Genomic DNA, 16,975 nt, shown 5'->3' on the forward strand with positions numbered 1-16,975 from the left:
GGTTGAGACCAAAAAAATGAAATGTACCAGGCTGTAAATATGTTTTTTTAAGCTGTAAAATCGGCTATTTTAACATGGGGCTCAATTGGAGTTGCTCCCTTCTGGAGCCAGCCCCCAGCGACAGCCCAGGGGATTGCAGGTTTTTGAATGCGGAAGTGAGCTTCACTCCTCAGACCGACAACTGCCCCCTTGGTGGCTCCATGCAGTCTTGCTCTACCCAGTTATATGGTACGGTAAGCTGACTACTAACCTGTACTGCCGCCTAGCGGTCAAACATGTAATAACATCTAATCATAACAGCTTGTTGTCACTCAATTGTTATAGTTGGTAAATTGTTGTCAACACAACATTATTCTACAGTAGCAATGGAATAAATCATTTGGTAATTGTTTATATTCACTCAATGGAGTTAAATCCCCCCTCTATGAGCATTATACTGTCCTTTTAAATCTATTTCAGATTAAATGTATCAGTTTCAATCAGTCAATCAGTTTGGACAGTGAACTATAGGGGATCCTAACATTTCAGCTCTGAGTGACACCTATATTATTAGGTGCAGCAGCTAATGGGGATGTTAATCTTAATCAAATCAAATCAAATTTTCCTCGTAAAAAATCGCTGAACGCTTTGCCGGACATGACCAGACATGACCAAGTAAATAGAATGTTCTAGTACTAGTTAGTTTTCCTGCTGCGTTCAAGACAACTCGGGACAAACGAGCTCCGCATTGTTAAAAAAAAAAAGAAATGAATTGAACGGCGTCAAAACATGGCGGCCCCTCATCGTCAATGGCAACAAAATAATTTTGCTTTTGCTTCTAAAATAAACATGAATTGCAGGCAGCTGCATGTATTTTTAGTGTTCAGCCAACTGCAACAATATACCAAACTTCTTTCGTGCACCCATATTCTTTCTCTTCGATAACTAATTTATTTATTTATTTATTTATTTATAATAGCATTGAAAATACAAACTGTCAGTGACAACAACAACAGCAATACACATGAAAAACAGGCACGGTGTAGAGTGCAAACATAACAGTAAGGAATCATGAAACAAAAAAGTAAATCAAGGCAAATAAATAAAGTAGGCTACTAGTATTATTTCCCAGGCATACATGTTCGACAAAAACAGAGCAGCAAAACATAAGTTAAATTTAAATAGCTTAGAAGAGAAGGAAACGAGAAATATTTAGACTTAACTTTTTTTGCATTCTTTTTTTAAGGGATGAAAAGAATAACTTAAACTTGTTAATGAAACAAGAAAAGGAAGGTTTAGAGTTCCTCCGTTTTGCACAATGGATATAATTACCCAAGATTATAATAACATGAATAGTGTCAGAAACAGCCATGGTTAGATCCTCGATATAAGTTTCTGGGCTGGAGTTCCGACTTCCGAGTTGTCCTGAAGGCAGCGCTGGCATCGCCCCTCCCCTTTTCCACGGCGGTTACTTCGAATCCCCCTCACTCCCTCGGCAGCCCTGGACCGGAGAGGATCGACCAGAAGAGCGGACTTTAAACCACTAACTACCACTACTACAACAACAACAACAACAACCAACTAACAGGTAAAGACACAATTAATTTAAGTCATGAAAGATTACGTACCTATTTCTAACATAGTTTTAGTAGCTAAACGAGCTGAGAATGGGTCATGTTGACATGGTCAAAATGGCTGATGTTACTTCTGCTTTTATGTAGGTAGGCTAAGCTAATAATTGAGGTTAGGTTTGTGTAAGCTTGTTGATCGTTAGCAGCTAGATGACACAAACAGCCCTGGGCCACACAAATGAAGGAATACGCTTTTAATGTTTATTTTACTGTCTGTTACTTTGCTCCACTGCTGGAGTTCTGGAGAGAGTTTTTTTTTTTTTTTTTTTTTAAAGCCTCAGTGTTTCGTATTGGGGTTAAACCGTGACATCCAGCGTTCAGATTCTATATTGCAGCGCTCACTCACTCACCCCTCCCGTCCAAGTGTGTCCGTCTGCGGCCTGCAAGAGAGAGGCGTGTAGGGGGGCGTGTCGTGTAGTGCCGTTACTAGAGCACTGGAAAAGAGAGTAAGGACAGCATCGGTTCAATGGCAGCGCCTCCTGATGGAGGAATATGGGTTTTGCAAAAGCGCCCAAGAACTGACATCTCTGCATTGTTGGTGAATGAGCAAGTGTGGTATTTTCAATAATTTAAAGGGATAGTTCAACATTTTGGCAAATTGGCCCATTGCCATAATCGCTATAGTCATAGCAGTGACAAAGTGAATGTCATTTCTTATTCTATTGTCCATTGTACCATGAGTACAGGCAAAGGCTTTTTTGTAGGATTTCGGTTGAAGATTGCCCAGATTTGTTCTCAATGACTGATGAATGTATACTTTCTTATTTATTTGTAAAAAAGGTGTTCCCGCTGGCGAAATTTATTTTGGAGTCTTTTAAGCAGCGCAGAGATGTGTTGTATGTCTGAAGTCTTTCAGTCCCGGCAATTGTTTTGTTTTTTGTTTTGTTTTTGCTCTGTGTGCGTATGTATGAATGGATGTGGGCACGCATGCATGTGGGCATGCATGCGTGTGTGTATGTGTGCGCATGTGTGGGTTTGTACTGTACTGAAGAAAAATATGTAGTACACGAGCATGTATTCTTTGTTCTCTTGTGTGTGCCGGTGTTCTGTATTCTGTATTTTGTTTTGTTTCCAGTGTGTCTTATAAGCCCATGAGGGCTGGGCACCTATGGTGCATGACACCACGTTTAAATTAAAAAAACTACTACTACTACTACTACAGCAGTAGGTTCATTACCTTTAATTGTAGGTGTAAGCTATTTTCAGTACGGCGGAGCGCAGCAGCTGGCTGCTCAGAGCTACGCTATGGAGGCTAAGGGAATTTCTTGGTTTCCCTCATTAAACTCATCAAATTCAACATCCCAAAACTCCACAGCGCTTTTGTAGACAAGTTGTGACCTGCACAACCACCACGCTATGAGATAATGACGGAACGATACGAAACGGAGCCGTTTTCGAGGTAAATACAGGGTAAATACGGAGACTGCTTGCTGAAAAACTGTTCCTGAACGCAACGCGCATCAGCGGTTTTGTATGAATTTACCTCGAAAACGGCTCCGTTCCGTATCGTTCCGTCATTATCTCATAGCGTGGTGATTGTGCAGCTCACAACTTGTCTACAAAAGCGCTGTGGAGTTTTGGGATTTTGTATTTGATGAGTTTGATGAGGGAAACCAAGAAATTCCCTTAGCCTCCATAGCGTAGCTCTGAGCAGCCTGCTGCTGCGCTCCGCTGTACTAAAAATAGCTTACACCTACAATTAAAGGTAACGAACCTACTGCTATGACTGTAGCAATTATGGCAATGGGCCAATTTGCCAAAATGTTGAACTATCCCTTTAAGGACATTTATAGATCACCCACGTTAATAGCATCATTGAGGATCCTTTACAGATAAATATTAACACATAGGCGAGTAAAAAAACAACAACAACAAAAAAAAACTGTTGTCTACACATTAATGATTCAATCTACATTATGTAATAAACAAATTATAAGTCTAATTTGATATGACCAAGACACGTAAAAACAAAAACACGGCTGTTTTCATCAATTTACAAGCAAGTGGGCAACACACATACATTGGAGTGAATGGGTTTTCTGGGCGCTTTTGCAATACCCATATCCTGCCACTAGGGGCGCAAAATGCAATGGTGGTGTCGTTACTCTCTTATTCCAGTGCTTGAGCCGTTACTAACAAGACACGCACACCGTTCTTAAAGGGATATGAGCTACTAGTAGCTACTAATACAGTTTGAGCATGTTCCACCTGCACAAAAGTCAACGTTTTTGTCTACGCATTCTTTGCCCTATAATATAATGTAGTGCACAAATTTTATTATTATTATTATTTATATTTTTTAAGTGGAAAAAGATTGTTGAATGAATATTAAAGTAGCAAAGTAGCCTACAAAAGCTGGCATTATAGCAGACTTCCACTCGTACCTTCAGTCATATTTCACAGGAAAATGTTACACAGGGGGACGTGCCAGTTACGCAGTGCGGTCACATGAAGGAAGATCAGAGGACAAACATACTGGGACATAGATACGTTATGCATCACCTGTAACAACTGCACTGCTAAAAAAAACAACCAAACAAACAAAAAAGGACGTGGGTCGCGCTGTGCTCTCCAGCCGGTTCAGCTGCAGCTCCACAGCTGTCAGAGCAGCCTCTGCTGTCCCTCTCTCTTCAGCCTGGTGTTTGGCTGAACTTTGTATAAGAACAGTACAACATTGTAAGACGTACAGCTGCTAATGCTGCTTTAGCATGTCATTTTAACAACATAAAATTTTGCTTCTGTAACATTAGGTCAACATGCTTTCCAAAAGGCCAAGGACAGAGGATGTCAGGTCCTCTTTTGAGAAGAAAGGGGTAAGTAATAGTTTGGCTAACAATATTCTGTAATTACAACTTATTATTTATTTATTATATTATTATTGTGTTGTGATTGCACTTTAAACCTGTCCACACTATAATGTCCTGGCTATACACCATGTATGCAGCAGCCTGACTGTGAGACAATGTTTTCATTGGGACTAATAAGCTCATCTTGAATCTTGAATCTTTGATCTATCTATCTGTCTGACAAAGAAAAAGGGGAGGACATTTAAACTAGCAAACAAGGCAAGGTAATTTTATTTGTATGGTCTGTTTTTACAAACAGTTTGTCTCAAAAGGCTTTACATGGCATCACAACAACATCCTCTGCCCTTAGACCCTCACATTGACTGAGGAAAAACTCCATGGAAAACCCTTTTAAGAGGGAAGAATTGGAGAAACCTCAGGGTGAGCAACAGAGGAGGGATCCCTCACCCAGGACGGACAGACGTGCAATAGATGTTGTTACAGACAAGAAAACAGTTTATAGTTTATAACAGATTAGATTTAGATTAGATCAACTTTATTGTCCCCAAAAGGGGAAATTTGTCTTGGGCAAAAGTGCACTGTGTAGCAACAATACACTATAATACACAATAACACAGAATGTGGGAAACATGGAATTGTTAACAAAAGCTGATGGAGGCAGTTTCTGGTGGGAGGGAAGGCAGGGAGAGCTGGTCAGCTCGATGGGAGGACTGGGTGGCAGACTGGTTCAAGGGAAGAGAGGGGAGGCCGGTCTAACAGCAGGGGAAAGGGGGGAAGCGGGCGATGCAGGCGGCGGCTGGTACAGAGAGATGGAGCTCCGGTGGATCTGCGGAAACACAGAGAGAGTGCGAGACACCAAGGCCAAACTACAAAGTACAACAGAGAATGATAAGTTCAAAATGTAGTTAGAGTGTCTGCCTCTTTGACCCATGGAGAGAGCTGGTTCCACAGTAAAGGAGCCCGGTAACTGAAGGCTCTACCTCCCAGTCTGTTTTTAGAGATACTGGGAGTCACTAACAGACCTGCGTTCTGGGAGCAGAGTGCTCTGGTAGGACAGTAAAGCTTGGTTTATGCTTCTGCATCGCGGCGTAACTACGCCGTTGACGTGGACCCCTACGCGGACCCTACGCCGTAGCCTGACGTGCACCTCCAAAAAATCCTGACTACGCGTTGCTTCGACGCGTCGCGACGTGAACCACAAGGACTGTGATTGGTCCGCTCAGAACGTCAGTGTGGTAAATTCACCCGTTCAGCCTCGACTGGTCAGACAGACCACCTCCGCAAACGTCTTCTCCGTCACCTGCGCTTCAACATTTGCAATAAAAGTGTTTGTTTTTCAGTTGCCATTGTTTACTGTGACCGGAAGCAATACGTTCCGTTGACGCAGAACTTCGAGTGCTCAACGGCGGCGTTGGGTCTACGCTGTAGGTACGCCGTCGCCGCGACTCAGAAGCATAAACCAGGCTTAAGGAATGATTAGTTCTTTCAGATAGGATGGAGCTTTATCATTAAGAGCCTTATAAGTCAACAGAAGGATTTTGAAGTCTATTCTAAATCCTACAGGAAGCCAGTGGAGAGAAGCTAAGGTGGGAGAGATGTGCTCTCTCTTCCTAACTCCTGTCAAAACCCTTGCTGCGGCATTCTGGACCAGCTGGAGACTCTTTAGTAGGGGTGGGCGATATGGCAAAAATATCATATCACGGTTTTTGAAAAATAAAATAACGATCTCGATTTTATCACGATCTTAAATCTAAAATTGAAAAACAGACAATTTAGGTCAAAGAGCCTTTCTAAACAAATTTTAATGGGCTCTATGCACAGCTCCACTACTTCCTGAACTTAAGGCAGCTCCTTTATTTCCTGTCTTACATTATTAGACTGAATTAAACTGATTAATCCAGGTGTGTCTGAGTAGTCACAATGATCAGACAAACCTGGATTAATCAGTTTGGGTGCTGCCTTTCAGAAATTCAGGAAGTAGTGGAGCTGTGCATAGAGCCCATTTAAATAGTTGCAGTTTTGCCAACATGTGCAAGTAAACATACTCTGATAAAATGCACTCTTGCAACATAAAAGGTGCCCCAGACGATCCTACGATCTCAGCACTTTGGCAGATCGTCTACACGCTCTAATCCTTCACGATTTAATATCGTCATATCGCCCACCCCTACTCTTTAGCGAGTTTTTTGGACATCCTGACAGGAGAGAGTTGCAGTAGTCTAGCCTAGAAGTGATAAATGCATGCACTAGTTTCTCAGCATCACTCTGGGAGAGGATATTCCTAATCTTAGCGATACTGCGCAGATGGAAGAAGGCGGTCCTTGTCGCGTGTTTTATGTGGGAGCTGAAAGAAAGGTCTTGGTCAAAAATGACTCCAAGGTTCCTCGCAGTTGTACTCGAGGATAGGGTGATGCCATCTAGAGTAGCGATCTGATTAGAGACTGTGTCCCTTAGGTGTGGTCCAAACACACAAAGAAGGACAGAAAGACGAGAAGAACCATTGGTATGAGACAATCGGGAATGTTTAGCCATTTCTGAACTGTGCACATGACCACTTCCTGGTCATTGCTTTAGCATGTCATTTCAACAACATCACATTTTGTTTTCATAATATTAGGTCAAAATGCCTTCCAAAAGGCCAACGTTTGTGGATATCAACTCCTATTTTCAAAAGAAAAGGGTAAGTAACAGTTTGGCAAATAAGAATGTTCTGTAATTAAAACTTGGCAGTCATGTATTATTGTATTGTGATTGCACTTTAAACCTGTCTACACAATAATGTCGTGTCTATGCACCATGCATGTAGCAGTCTGCATGTCTGAGACAAATTTCCTACAGGACTAATGAATCCATCTTGAATCTTTGATCTCTTCTCTTCTTGTGTATCCTGAATGTTGGTTACAGTAAAGCCCCCTCTTCCAAATGTGGGTGTTGTTTCTGTGCAGAATTTGCCACAACATACCCAGTTGATTTGTGTATGTATCTTGTTTTTAGGAGGATCCTGAAAGACCACTAGGTGGAGCTACTGCCTCACAGGTGAGCTCCCTGATTCTGTGTGATGGGATGTTTTAAAAAAAAATATATGACGCAGTCCAACACACACTGTGACCTCAGTTATGAGCTAAAAAAGAGTTTTGCCTGGAAAAATTGAGGAGAAAATAGTTGACAGTGCTTATTATTAGTAAGACGTCACAAACAAAATATTATAACAATCTGCTCTTAAAACCATTTTGCCACAAGTCCATACTTTGATCATTTCATGAATGAGGTACATGCTTTTACATTGACAGTAAATGTTTCTCTTATTGTACAGACTTTTACAGGCTGTCAAGGCAAAGTGAAGGAGGAGAAAGGCTACGTTGTAAGTTGACCACAATGTACATCATGCACAGAATAGGCTTTATTTTCACAAGAAAGGTGCCATCTGATGTTTACTTTGTCACTGTTCTTCTGCAGGGTGGACATTCGCATCGCTTCACACTGAAATTCAATCGCTCTGACCGTAAAGAATACACTGTTGACTGCCATCAACCTTGCACAGTGCTGGAGGCGATAAAATCAACTGAAATGTACAAGGAGAAGATTAAATGTGCTGATGAAAACATTATAATTCAGATGGGTAAAGAGGATAAGGTGTCTATCATTGCGACACATTTCCCTTGTACTTGTCTCAGTGATGATGTGTGTCTGATCCTATCATATAAACCAGAAAAGTTCAAAGACGTACAAGACCAAGAAAACAAAATGATACATCCAAGAGAGGCTTATGCAGTCTTCTTCATTGATAAGGAGGGAGGTGTGCACACCAAATCTAAGGAGCTTTTTAAAAGCAATGCTGTCAAACAGTACAAGACTCTCTGTGTTTATGGAGAGAAGGGCATGACAATTGCAAAAGCTCTGAAAAGAGACGGCCGCTTTATTGATGACCTCGGCAAATTCACTTTGTCTGACAATAAGAATCCAAATGTTCGTACTGTCTGTACACAGTGGGTTGACAACCTAGATCTGAAGTCATTCAAGATCTGTCTTCCACGGAACAAGAGAAAAAGTGATGAGAAACAGCAGGAAAACAAAGATGCATCAAATGATCTACAGAGCAGACAGAAGACAAAGTCAGTCATGGATGTAGTGAAGCAGAGTGGAATCACTGTAGGAAGAGCAGTAAAAGAGTCAAGCATTGACAACACTGAAGAGATTTATGAGATACTGTGCGATCAGTTTCCACATCTGAAAACATGGATGGAGGAAAGATTCCCTGGTGATTCTTTTGAAGAAGAACTCACCCTGAGGAAGGAAAATTTTGGAAAGATCCAACAGTCCTTTAGTGAAGTTCACAGAATCAGGAATCTGTTGAAACTTGGTGAGTCAGTTTGTAAAGTTGTTGTTGAGGGTGTTTGTCAGGGAACTGGCTTTGTGCTGTTTGGTAACTTCATTCTAACAAACAAACATTTATTTGACAAGCACTTGGATGGAGAAAAGTGTCAGGTGGATGTAAATGTGTGGGCTCTATTTAATTATGATGACCCAGAGCCTCACACAAACTACAACCAGTTCAGCTGTAAGAAAACATTAATTGACTTCAACACTGAACTGGATTATGCCATACTGGAGCTTGACCCTGAGGGTGAGAACCCCAAACAAAGAGGAAAGTCAAAGAAAATCAAGGTCCCACCAGGACTCTTGAAGAACCTTGGTCCAGTGCCTCAGGATGGTGAAGCCTGTATCATTGGTCACCCAGAGTCAGGCGTGAAAAAAATGGATCCTACATGTGTCATTGAGAAAAGGATGAGGGGACAGGCTGTCAGTGATAAATTACATCCATACAAAGCCAGTGCCTTGATCATGTATGTAATCACTGACATGCTCAAAACTCGAGGCATTGAACACATAATGATGGGTGGAGCTGCTGTAGATAAAATAGTGACCTATGACACTTTCATGTATCACGGCTCTTCTGGTTCCCCAGTGTTTGATGCCCATGGCCGAGTTTTTGGTTTGCACAGCGCAGGATATACCTACGGGTTTCGAAACAAAAACGATAATGTTATAGAGTACGCCCATCCTCTGCTCACTATTTTTAGAAAATTTGTGAGCAATCTGAAGGAAAATGGAAACAAGGAGCTGTTCAGTAGAGTTGAGAAGGAAGCAAAGGAAAATGGGTACCTGAAAGAGGTAATGGAAGCTGAGCGAGCAGATGCTGAGGAGCCAATGGAAACAGATGGGGTATAAATTAGAAGCTTTTCCAGGATGTTACAAGTACATATCTGGCTGTATACTATTTTAGATAATAAAGTTTTCTGGAACATCGTCTTTATTGATCAGACCGACATCAGCTCTGGGCAGACAGGAAGAACACAGATGGTAAAAACAAACAAACTCCAGGATCATTTTGACTTAAATAACCAATATCTGGAACTTTTTTTTATTAACTGATTTTTGTTTCTGTGTCTCTTTTGTTTTTGTTTTTTAGATAACATTTTAATATCTAAGTCATAAAACAATTTCAAGTGCTTTTTGTTTGTTTTGTTTTATGTGTTGTCTCCTTGCCTTTATGGGAAAAATACAGCTCTGTCATTTATTTCAATGAAACGTCTGTATACACTGTCAGTTTAACTCTGTTTAGAAAAACGGGTGATTTTAAAATGCTGTTAAGGTTGATCTTCTCATCATGTCACTATACTATATTCCCCACTTTCTCGTGCAACTGAAGCAGGCTAGCTTATAACATGCTAACCAAGATCTGTAACTTGGAATTGATGTGGACCTGAAGGAAACAAGAGTCTCAAATTAGGACCAGACAAAGGGGTGTGGGAAGCCTGCCTGGGCCTTTTCCTCCTGTACTGAATCACACCTGAGGCCAGGTCTTGTATTGTTTTTTCTGTTTTATTTGTTGATGTCTTATTTTAAATGATTTTTATTTCTCTGTCTCTTATGTCTTTGTTTTTTTCAATATCATTTTAACATTATTAACTACTAAGTAATTTGTTTCTGGAAGCCACTTTATTTGTCTTTATATGGGAAAAATGCAGCTTTGTCATTTATTTTAAACAAACCTCTACACTGTCACTTCAACTCTGTTCAGAAAAACATGTGATTTTAAAAAGCTGATAAGGTGTATCTTCTCATATCATGTCACTATACTACATATTCTTTACTTTCTAGTGCAACTGAAGCAGAATAGTTTGTTACATGCCTTAATACAATAATCTGACAAACAGTCTCTGTATTTCAAGTGTCTATTCAAAACAACCATATCAATAAAAGAAAATAGTGTAAACTTTACTTTTGAGTGATATATTTGGTACTAATTGTTCGAAAAATGTTGATGGACTTGTTGGACATAACAGGGCATTCATACGATATCTCCAAATGAGGCACTGACATCATTGTCAAAGTCGTCACTCTGTATTTCTATTGGACGTTTCAATAGCAGCGTTTGAGTGGGAGGAACAACCGCTTTATAAACACCTGAACTGAAAGTTAGAATATGTTTCTCCAACTTCATCCAAGGTAAGACACCCAGGTGCTTTCCTTACAAATATCTAAGGAATCCAAATACCTGTTTTATTTCACAGTAAGTACGCAGTTTTGGTTTACCCCAAGTTCCGTTTAATATTGAGCACAAAAGGCAAGACAAGAATAAAGAGCAGTTAAAGAAATGAGTTAAGACATATAGACAACAGAGGAGTGAACAGAGTCAAATAAAGGAAGAAGAAGATGAGTGCTGCTATGTTATACTGAGTAAAGTCAAAAGAAAATATGAGAAAAGGGTGTGGAAAAGAGAAGTGGTTGTGAGACTGATTGTGGCAACAGTAAACAACTTAGGTTTTGTTTGAAATCACATGTTATATCTCTAACTTTTTTTAATCTGAATCTCAGTTCAGTTCTGAAACTAAATGTGGGTGAGGGTTGAGAAATCAGCTGTCAGGTCATGTGGTAGCAAGACAGGAAATTTAGACCCAAACACAGACTGGAAGAAGCTTTTAATGTATGTAAACAGACTCTCAGGCACAGGCACGTGAATAAGCTGAAGGTGGATGTGAGACATCCGACCAAGAAATAACAGCTGAAACAAATAAGGGCCCAGCTGATGAGGGAACTGGGATCAGGTGAGTAACTGCAGGGAAACTTGATTTAGACGTGATTTCAAAGAGTATTTGTATGAATTTCTTCATGAATGCTGTCTCTGTTACAGTTATTGAATGTAAACCGACAGCAGAGAGCAGGTGAATGTCTTTTCCAGAATTCGGTCTGTGGAAGCTCGAACCTGTTCACTGGGATTCCATAGTGAGTCATGTGTTTCTGCCCGAATCTACAACAAGACTGTTATCTTCATGTTATGACATCAATGAAATGAAACTACCATATCTTAGTGTGAATAGTGACCTGTCGACACACTCTATATCATGATAGTATGGTAGATACTTGTGAAGTAAAGAGTTAATACTGTGTGTGTTCCAGGGGCTGCTGGCAATCACAACATCTTTTGGATTTTTAAAGGAGAGAAGAATGGATGCATGTGTCCAGGAGCAGAATGGCATCTCCTCCAACCTCTCAGAAAGAGGTGAAAAGCCACAAGTTAAAAGATGGCTGTTATTAATCCTCCTCCTGCTGGGTGGACTTGGCCAAGCTGCTGGGCAAGGTGATCATATTTGCAACATTGCCACAGTTACAGATTGTACACAGATTGTCTGTCAAGGTCTTACCCAGACAGAGAGGGCAGCTGATCCCATTGTATGTGACTCTCCTAGTGACAGATGTGAGCTAGCTGACTGTAATGAAGCCTATTCAGATTTGTATGCTAAAGGAAAACAAGGGCGGGCAACATATCCAACTGAGTCTGAGTTTGCAAAGCTTTTACCCAAAGTGCTGATAGCTCAGTCGACTCCTTACACCTCGCTGGCTAAGACCTCAGATTCTCAGAGAAAATGGATGGAAGAAACATTTTGTGCTGATTCTTATGAGGAAGAAGTGACAGAGGGGAAGGACGATTTTTATAATGATGTTTACAAAGTCAAGAATCTGATGAAACTGGGCGAGTCGGTTTGTGAAATCTATGTTGATAATCATGCTGCTGGAACAGGCTTTGTGCTGTTTGATAACTTCATCCTGACAAATGCACATGTATTGAATGGTCACGTTGATGAAAAAACAATGCAGGTAGATGTAGAGGCTATATTCAATTATGATGATCCTCAGTCTCTCACAAATGTCTATTACTTCACCTGTGAGGAAACATTAATTGACTTAAATGAGGAGGAAGACTATGCCATACTGGAGCTCAACCCTGAGAGCCACTCCATCAATGAAGACACAAAAATAGAGGTACCACCAGGGCTCCTGAAGAATTTTGGTCCAGTGCCTCAGTCCGGTCAAGCTTTTATCATTGGTCACCCAGGAGGAGGAGTGAAAAAATTTGATTCTACATATATAATTGAAAAAAAGGACAGGGTACAGGCCATCAATGATCATTTACGTCAGCACAAAGACCATCTATACACTGCCCACTCCATCATTCAAGGAATCACACATCAACAAATTGAAGACATACTGACTGGTGGCACTCTGGCAGAAAAAGTAGTGACCTACAAAACTTTCATGTCTCACGGCTCCTCTGGTTCCCCAGTGTTTGATGGTCATTGCCGAGTTTTTGGTTTGCACAGCGCAGGATATAACTATGAATTACTACAGAAAAACTATTTTGTGATAGACTACGCCCATCCTCTGCTCACTATATTTAGAAAATTTGTAAGAAATCTGAAAGAAACTGGAAAAGAGGAGCTGTTCAGAAGAGTTAAGGAGGAAGCAAAAGAAAACAAATATCTGGAAGGGATAATGGAGAGCGAGATGCTGAGGAGCCAATGGAGATTGGGTATAAATTAGAAGCATAGGGCAATATGAAACATATCTAGCTACACATATTAGTGTCTTGAATTAGGACCAGGCAAAGGGTTAAGGTTCATAAAAGATGTTGGAAGCTTAATGGGTATTTTGCTTATGCCCTGTGCCACACCTGAGAAAGCAGCAACGGCCAGGTCTTGGATTGTGTTTCCTGTTTTATCTTATTTCTTGATGTCTCATTTATTAATACTCTTTTTTTTCTTTACCTCTTTCTCTTTTATGTTTTTTTATTGTTTAAAGGGACATTGTGTAACTTCTCCTGTTATCTATTCAGGAAAATCGATTATTTGGTTCTTCAGTCTGTTTTTCATTAACCAGTAATCCCCCCATCAACAACCTGAAGTGTTCCTTTCAGCTCTGAATTAGCCGTTCATATCATTCATATCTCCGTGGAGCGGGTAAGCTCGGTGCTGCTGCCATGTGGTGTCGCCATGTTTTTACGTTCAGTGGCAGCGTGACGGTAGGAAACCACGGAAACTCAGCGGAGACACCGGAGCTGTCGGCTCAGGTTGAGGTGGCGTCTGTGAAAAGTCACCGCGGTAACGCAGTGAGGAGGAATGGAGCGTTAGACTGATGCTGCATTCACCTGCAGTCGGGCAGACGGCCGTCGCTAACAAACCAGATGTCGTTTTAGTCACAGAAGTCCAGAGAAAGACGGTAAAACAATACGACATCGCCATGACAACATATTGTCACGTGTATTGTTTTGCCTCGTGCTGATGGACCACTTGTTTACATAGAGGCTTGTTTATGCCGTTACGTGCAGCAGCTGTCGTCCGTCTGCCATCTAACCAATTCCACGTGAATGCAGCAATACGATTTAGTTGCTTGCGATATACAACCGCAACACTAGATGGGAGTAATTCTTACACAATGTACCTTTAATTTTTATATGAAATGTTAGGACATCAGTATGAATAAGACCATTTAACGTTACTAAATAATAATCTGTCTCTCAAAACCATTTTAAATTTTTTTTGGGATGGTTTTATGTTTACCTTGATTGTTGTAAATTGAATAACTCTTTTAAATAATTGTCAGTGTGTTAGTATTTCCGGTTAATGATGTTAATGTTGTTGTGTTAAATATCACTGTGTTCTATGCATGACTACACATTGAAATCACCTAAGTTTCCCTGCACACCCACCTTTTGCTACCTGTTCAGTTCAGCTTGTTCACCTGCCTGTTCCTCTACCTGTGAGTCTGTTTATGAACATTAAAAGCTTCTTTACTTGAATGTCCAGCCTCCCTGTGTGTCTGTGTTTGGGTCCAACTCTGCTGTGTTGCTACCATGTGACCTTAAAGCAGAAGTAAGTGGTCCGGTCGTTTTCGCTAATGCTGCGTTCCAGGCAGGCTTTTGAAATCGTAAATTACAGCTTCAAGTCACAACTTACGACTTTGTAGCGTTCCAGGCAACCCACTCGTGTTTTTCCGACCTGTTTTACCGGTGAAAGTCACTATAACGGCCACTCTTAACTTCCGACCGGTGAACTCGTACCAGATCGAACTGGTACCACTTCACGGTCGGAAAAATACGAGTTTCCTTGAACGCACGTCGCCACATTCACGGCGTCCCTTGGCTGCACACACAGCCCTGCATGCCGTTCTCTCTCCTCATTGGATAAAAACTGTAGGATACGATAAATGTTTTCTCCTGGGCTCAGAGCAGAGCACACTGACAGACCCGTGTTTCAGACCAAACACTCTATGTAAGTGATTGCTGTCGGAAGATATAACTATTTAAGACTTATATTAACACAAATATATCACTTACTTCTGCTTTAAGGCTGTTTGCAAATGCAGGTCAGGTTTATGTTTGTGTGAGAAACCAAGAGCCTCAGTGTTTGCATGAATAAAAATCTAAATAATATTAATCCTAACCAAAATCTAAATAATGTTTAATCCTGCTCACAGTTTATTATCATTAATGTAAGCTTTTTTCTATTATTATTATTTGTATTTCTATTTTAACTTTTCTTCACATTTTATGTGATTTTACGGTGGACCCCAGGAAGATTAGTGGCTGCTGTGCAGCCGCTAATGGGGATCCAATTAAAATAAACAAATAAATAAACAAATAAACAGTCCTTCACCTGATGGCTGTTGAGAATTCACAACCTGGCAGGTAAGAGAGGGTGGAGACTCTCCGTAAGTCAAACAGAAACCAAAACTGTTTTCTCATTCACTGATGTAATCATGGGGAGTCTCTGAAAGTCAGAAATCCTTTCGATTCTTACAAATGTTGAACCAGTTCCATTTCAGTATGCAGAGTCACCGGAAAATGAGTCAGCAGTCAGAGCTTCATTTTCACCTCTACTGTCGTTACCTGCAGGTGGATTTATCTGGTCTACAGTAGATGTTCAGATGTGACAATCACTGCTGAGATCAATGAGTATTGAAGCTTTGCCATGTGGTGAAAAAAGTTCAATTAAAACCTAGAGCGGTTCTGCTGTGCTCTCCAGATTGATATTCACCTTTTTATGTCACGTGATGTTATTAATACAAAAAATGATGGAAGACCACTAGGACAATATGGTCTATATTTATTTACTCATTAGATTCATTTATGACAACAATGAAAAGTTAAACAATTTGCTAAAACTGACTCAGGATCATTATGTCATATCTTACCACGTTTAGATTCAGAGCTGAAGAAAACTGTATAAAACCAGACGTGTTGAGGTACCGGTACGTCAGAGTTAGAAGAAACCATGTGATTTCATACAAAGACTGAAGTTGTTGACTGTTGCCTCAGATGCACAACCACCTGTAGCATAGATGACAAATAAACTGCTCCCCCTAGTGGTCAAGTATCTGACCAACAGCTGCAAGTTGAAATTGCTTGATATTCTTCTTTATTTTTATTTCCAAAGTGAGAACATGTGAGACTGTCACAAAGAATGTTTTGATGTGCAACTAAAATCTTTTTCCTTGCTGGATTTCAATCACTTCTGACTTTGAAATGAGGAAGTGGGCAGAGAGCTGGCCATCTTGATCCTGTGATGAAGTTTAATATTGAGCACAAAAGGCAAGACAAGAATAAAGAGCAGTTAAAGAAATGAGTTAAGACATAGACAACAGAGGAGTGAACAAAGTCAAATAAAGGAAAAAGAAGAGGAGATAAAGCAGGAGAGTGCTGCTATGTTATACTGAGTAAAGTCAAAAGAAAAGATGAGAAAAGGGTGTGGAAAAGAGAAGTGGTTGTGAGACTGATTGTGGCAACAGTAAACAACTTAGGATTTGTTTGAAATCACATGTTATATCTCTAACTTTTTTTTTATCTGAATCTCAGTTCAGTTTTGAAACTAAATGTGGGTGAGGGTTGAGAAATCAGCTGTCAGGTCATGTGGTAGCAAGACAGGAAATTTGGACCCAAACACAGACTGGCAGAAGCTTTTAATGTATGTAAACAGGCTCTCAGGCACAGGCACGTGAATAAGCTGAAGGTGGATGTGAGACATCCGACCAAGAAATAACAGCTGAAACAAATAAGGGCCCAGCTGATGAGGGAACTGGGATCACGTGAGTAACTGCAGGGAAAATTAGGTGATTTCAAAGAGTATTTGTACATAACAAGACTTAGAACACACTGTAATGTAAGACAACAACAACTCATTATTTTGCTCGTTGCTTCTGTCATTCAGTTTACAAAATCAA

The 16,975-nt window shown here is 40.5% G+C and overlaps 1 protein-coding gene across 1 annotated transcript; it reads left to right on the plus strand.

Moving 5' to 3' along the window:
• The first annotated feature begins 7,213 nt into the window (after nt 1–7,213).
• On the plus strand, nt 7,214–9,812 carry LOC146968456 (serine protease FAM111A-like). Its single transcript, XM_085759234.1, has 4 exons — nt 7,214–7,219; nt 7,412–7,453; nt 7,731–7,778; nt 7,874–9,812. The coding sequence occupies exons 1-4, from the start codon at nt 7,214–7,216 to the stop codon at nt 9,644–9,646; spliced, it is 1,869 nt and encodes a 622-aa protein (XP_085615360.1). The 3' UTR covers nt 9,647–9,812.
• Nucleotides 9,813–16,975: the final 7,163 nt, after the last annotated feature.

The sequence above is a fragment of the Trachurus japonicus genome, chromosome 18 (genome assembly GCF_045865225.1).
Source record: "Trachurus japonicus isolate A0001 chromosome 18, Traja_1.0".
In the NCBI taxonomy this organism is placed as follows: domain Eukaryota; kingdom Metazoa; phylum Chordata; class Actinopteri; order Carangiformes; family Carangidae; genus Trachurus; species Trachurus japonicus.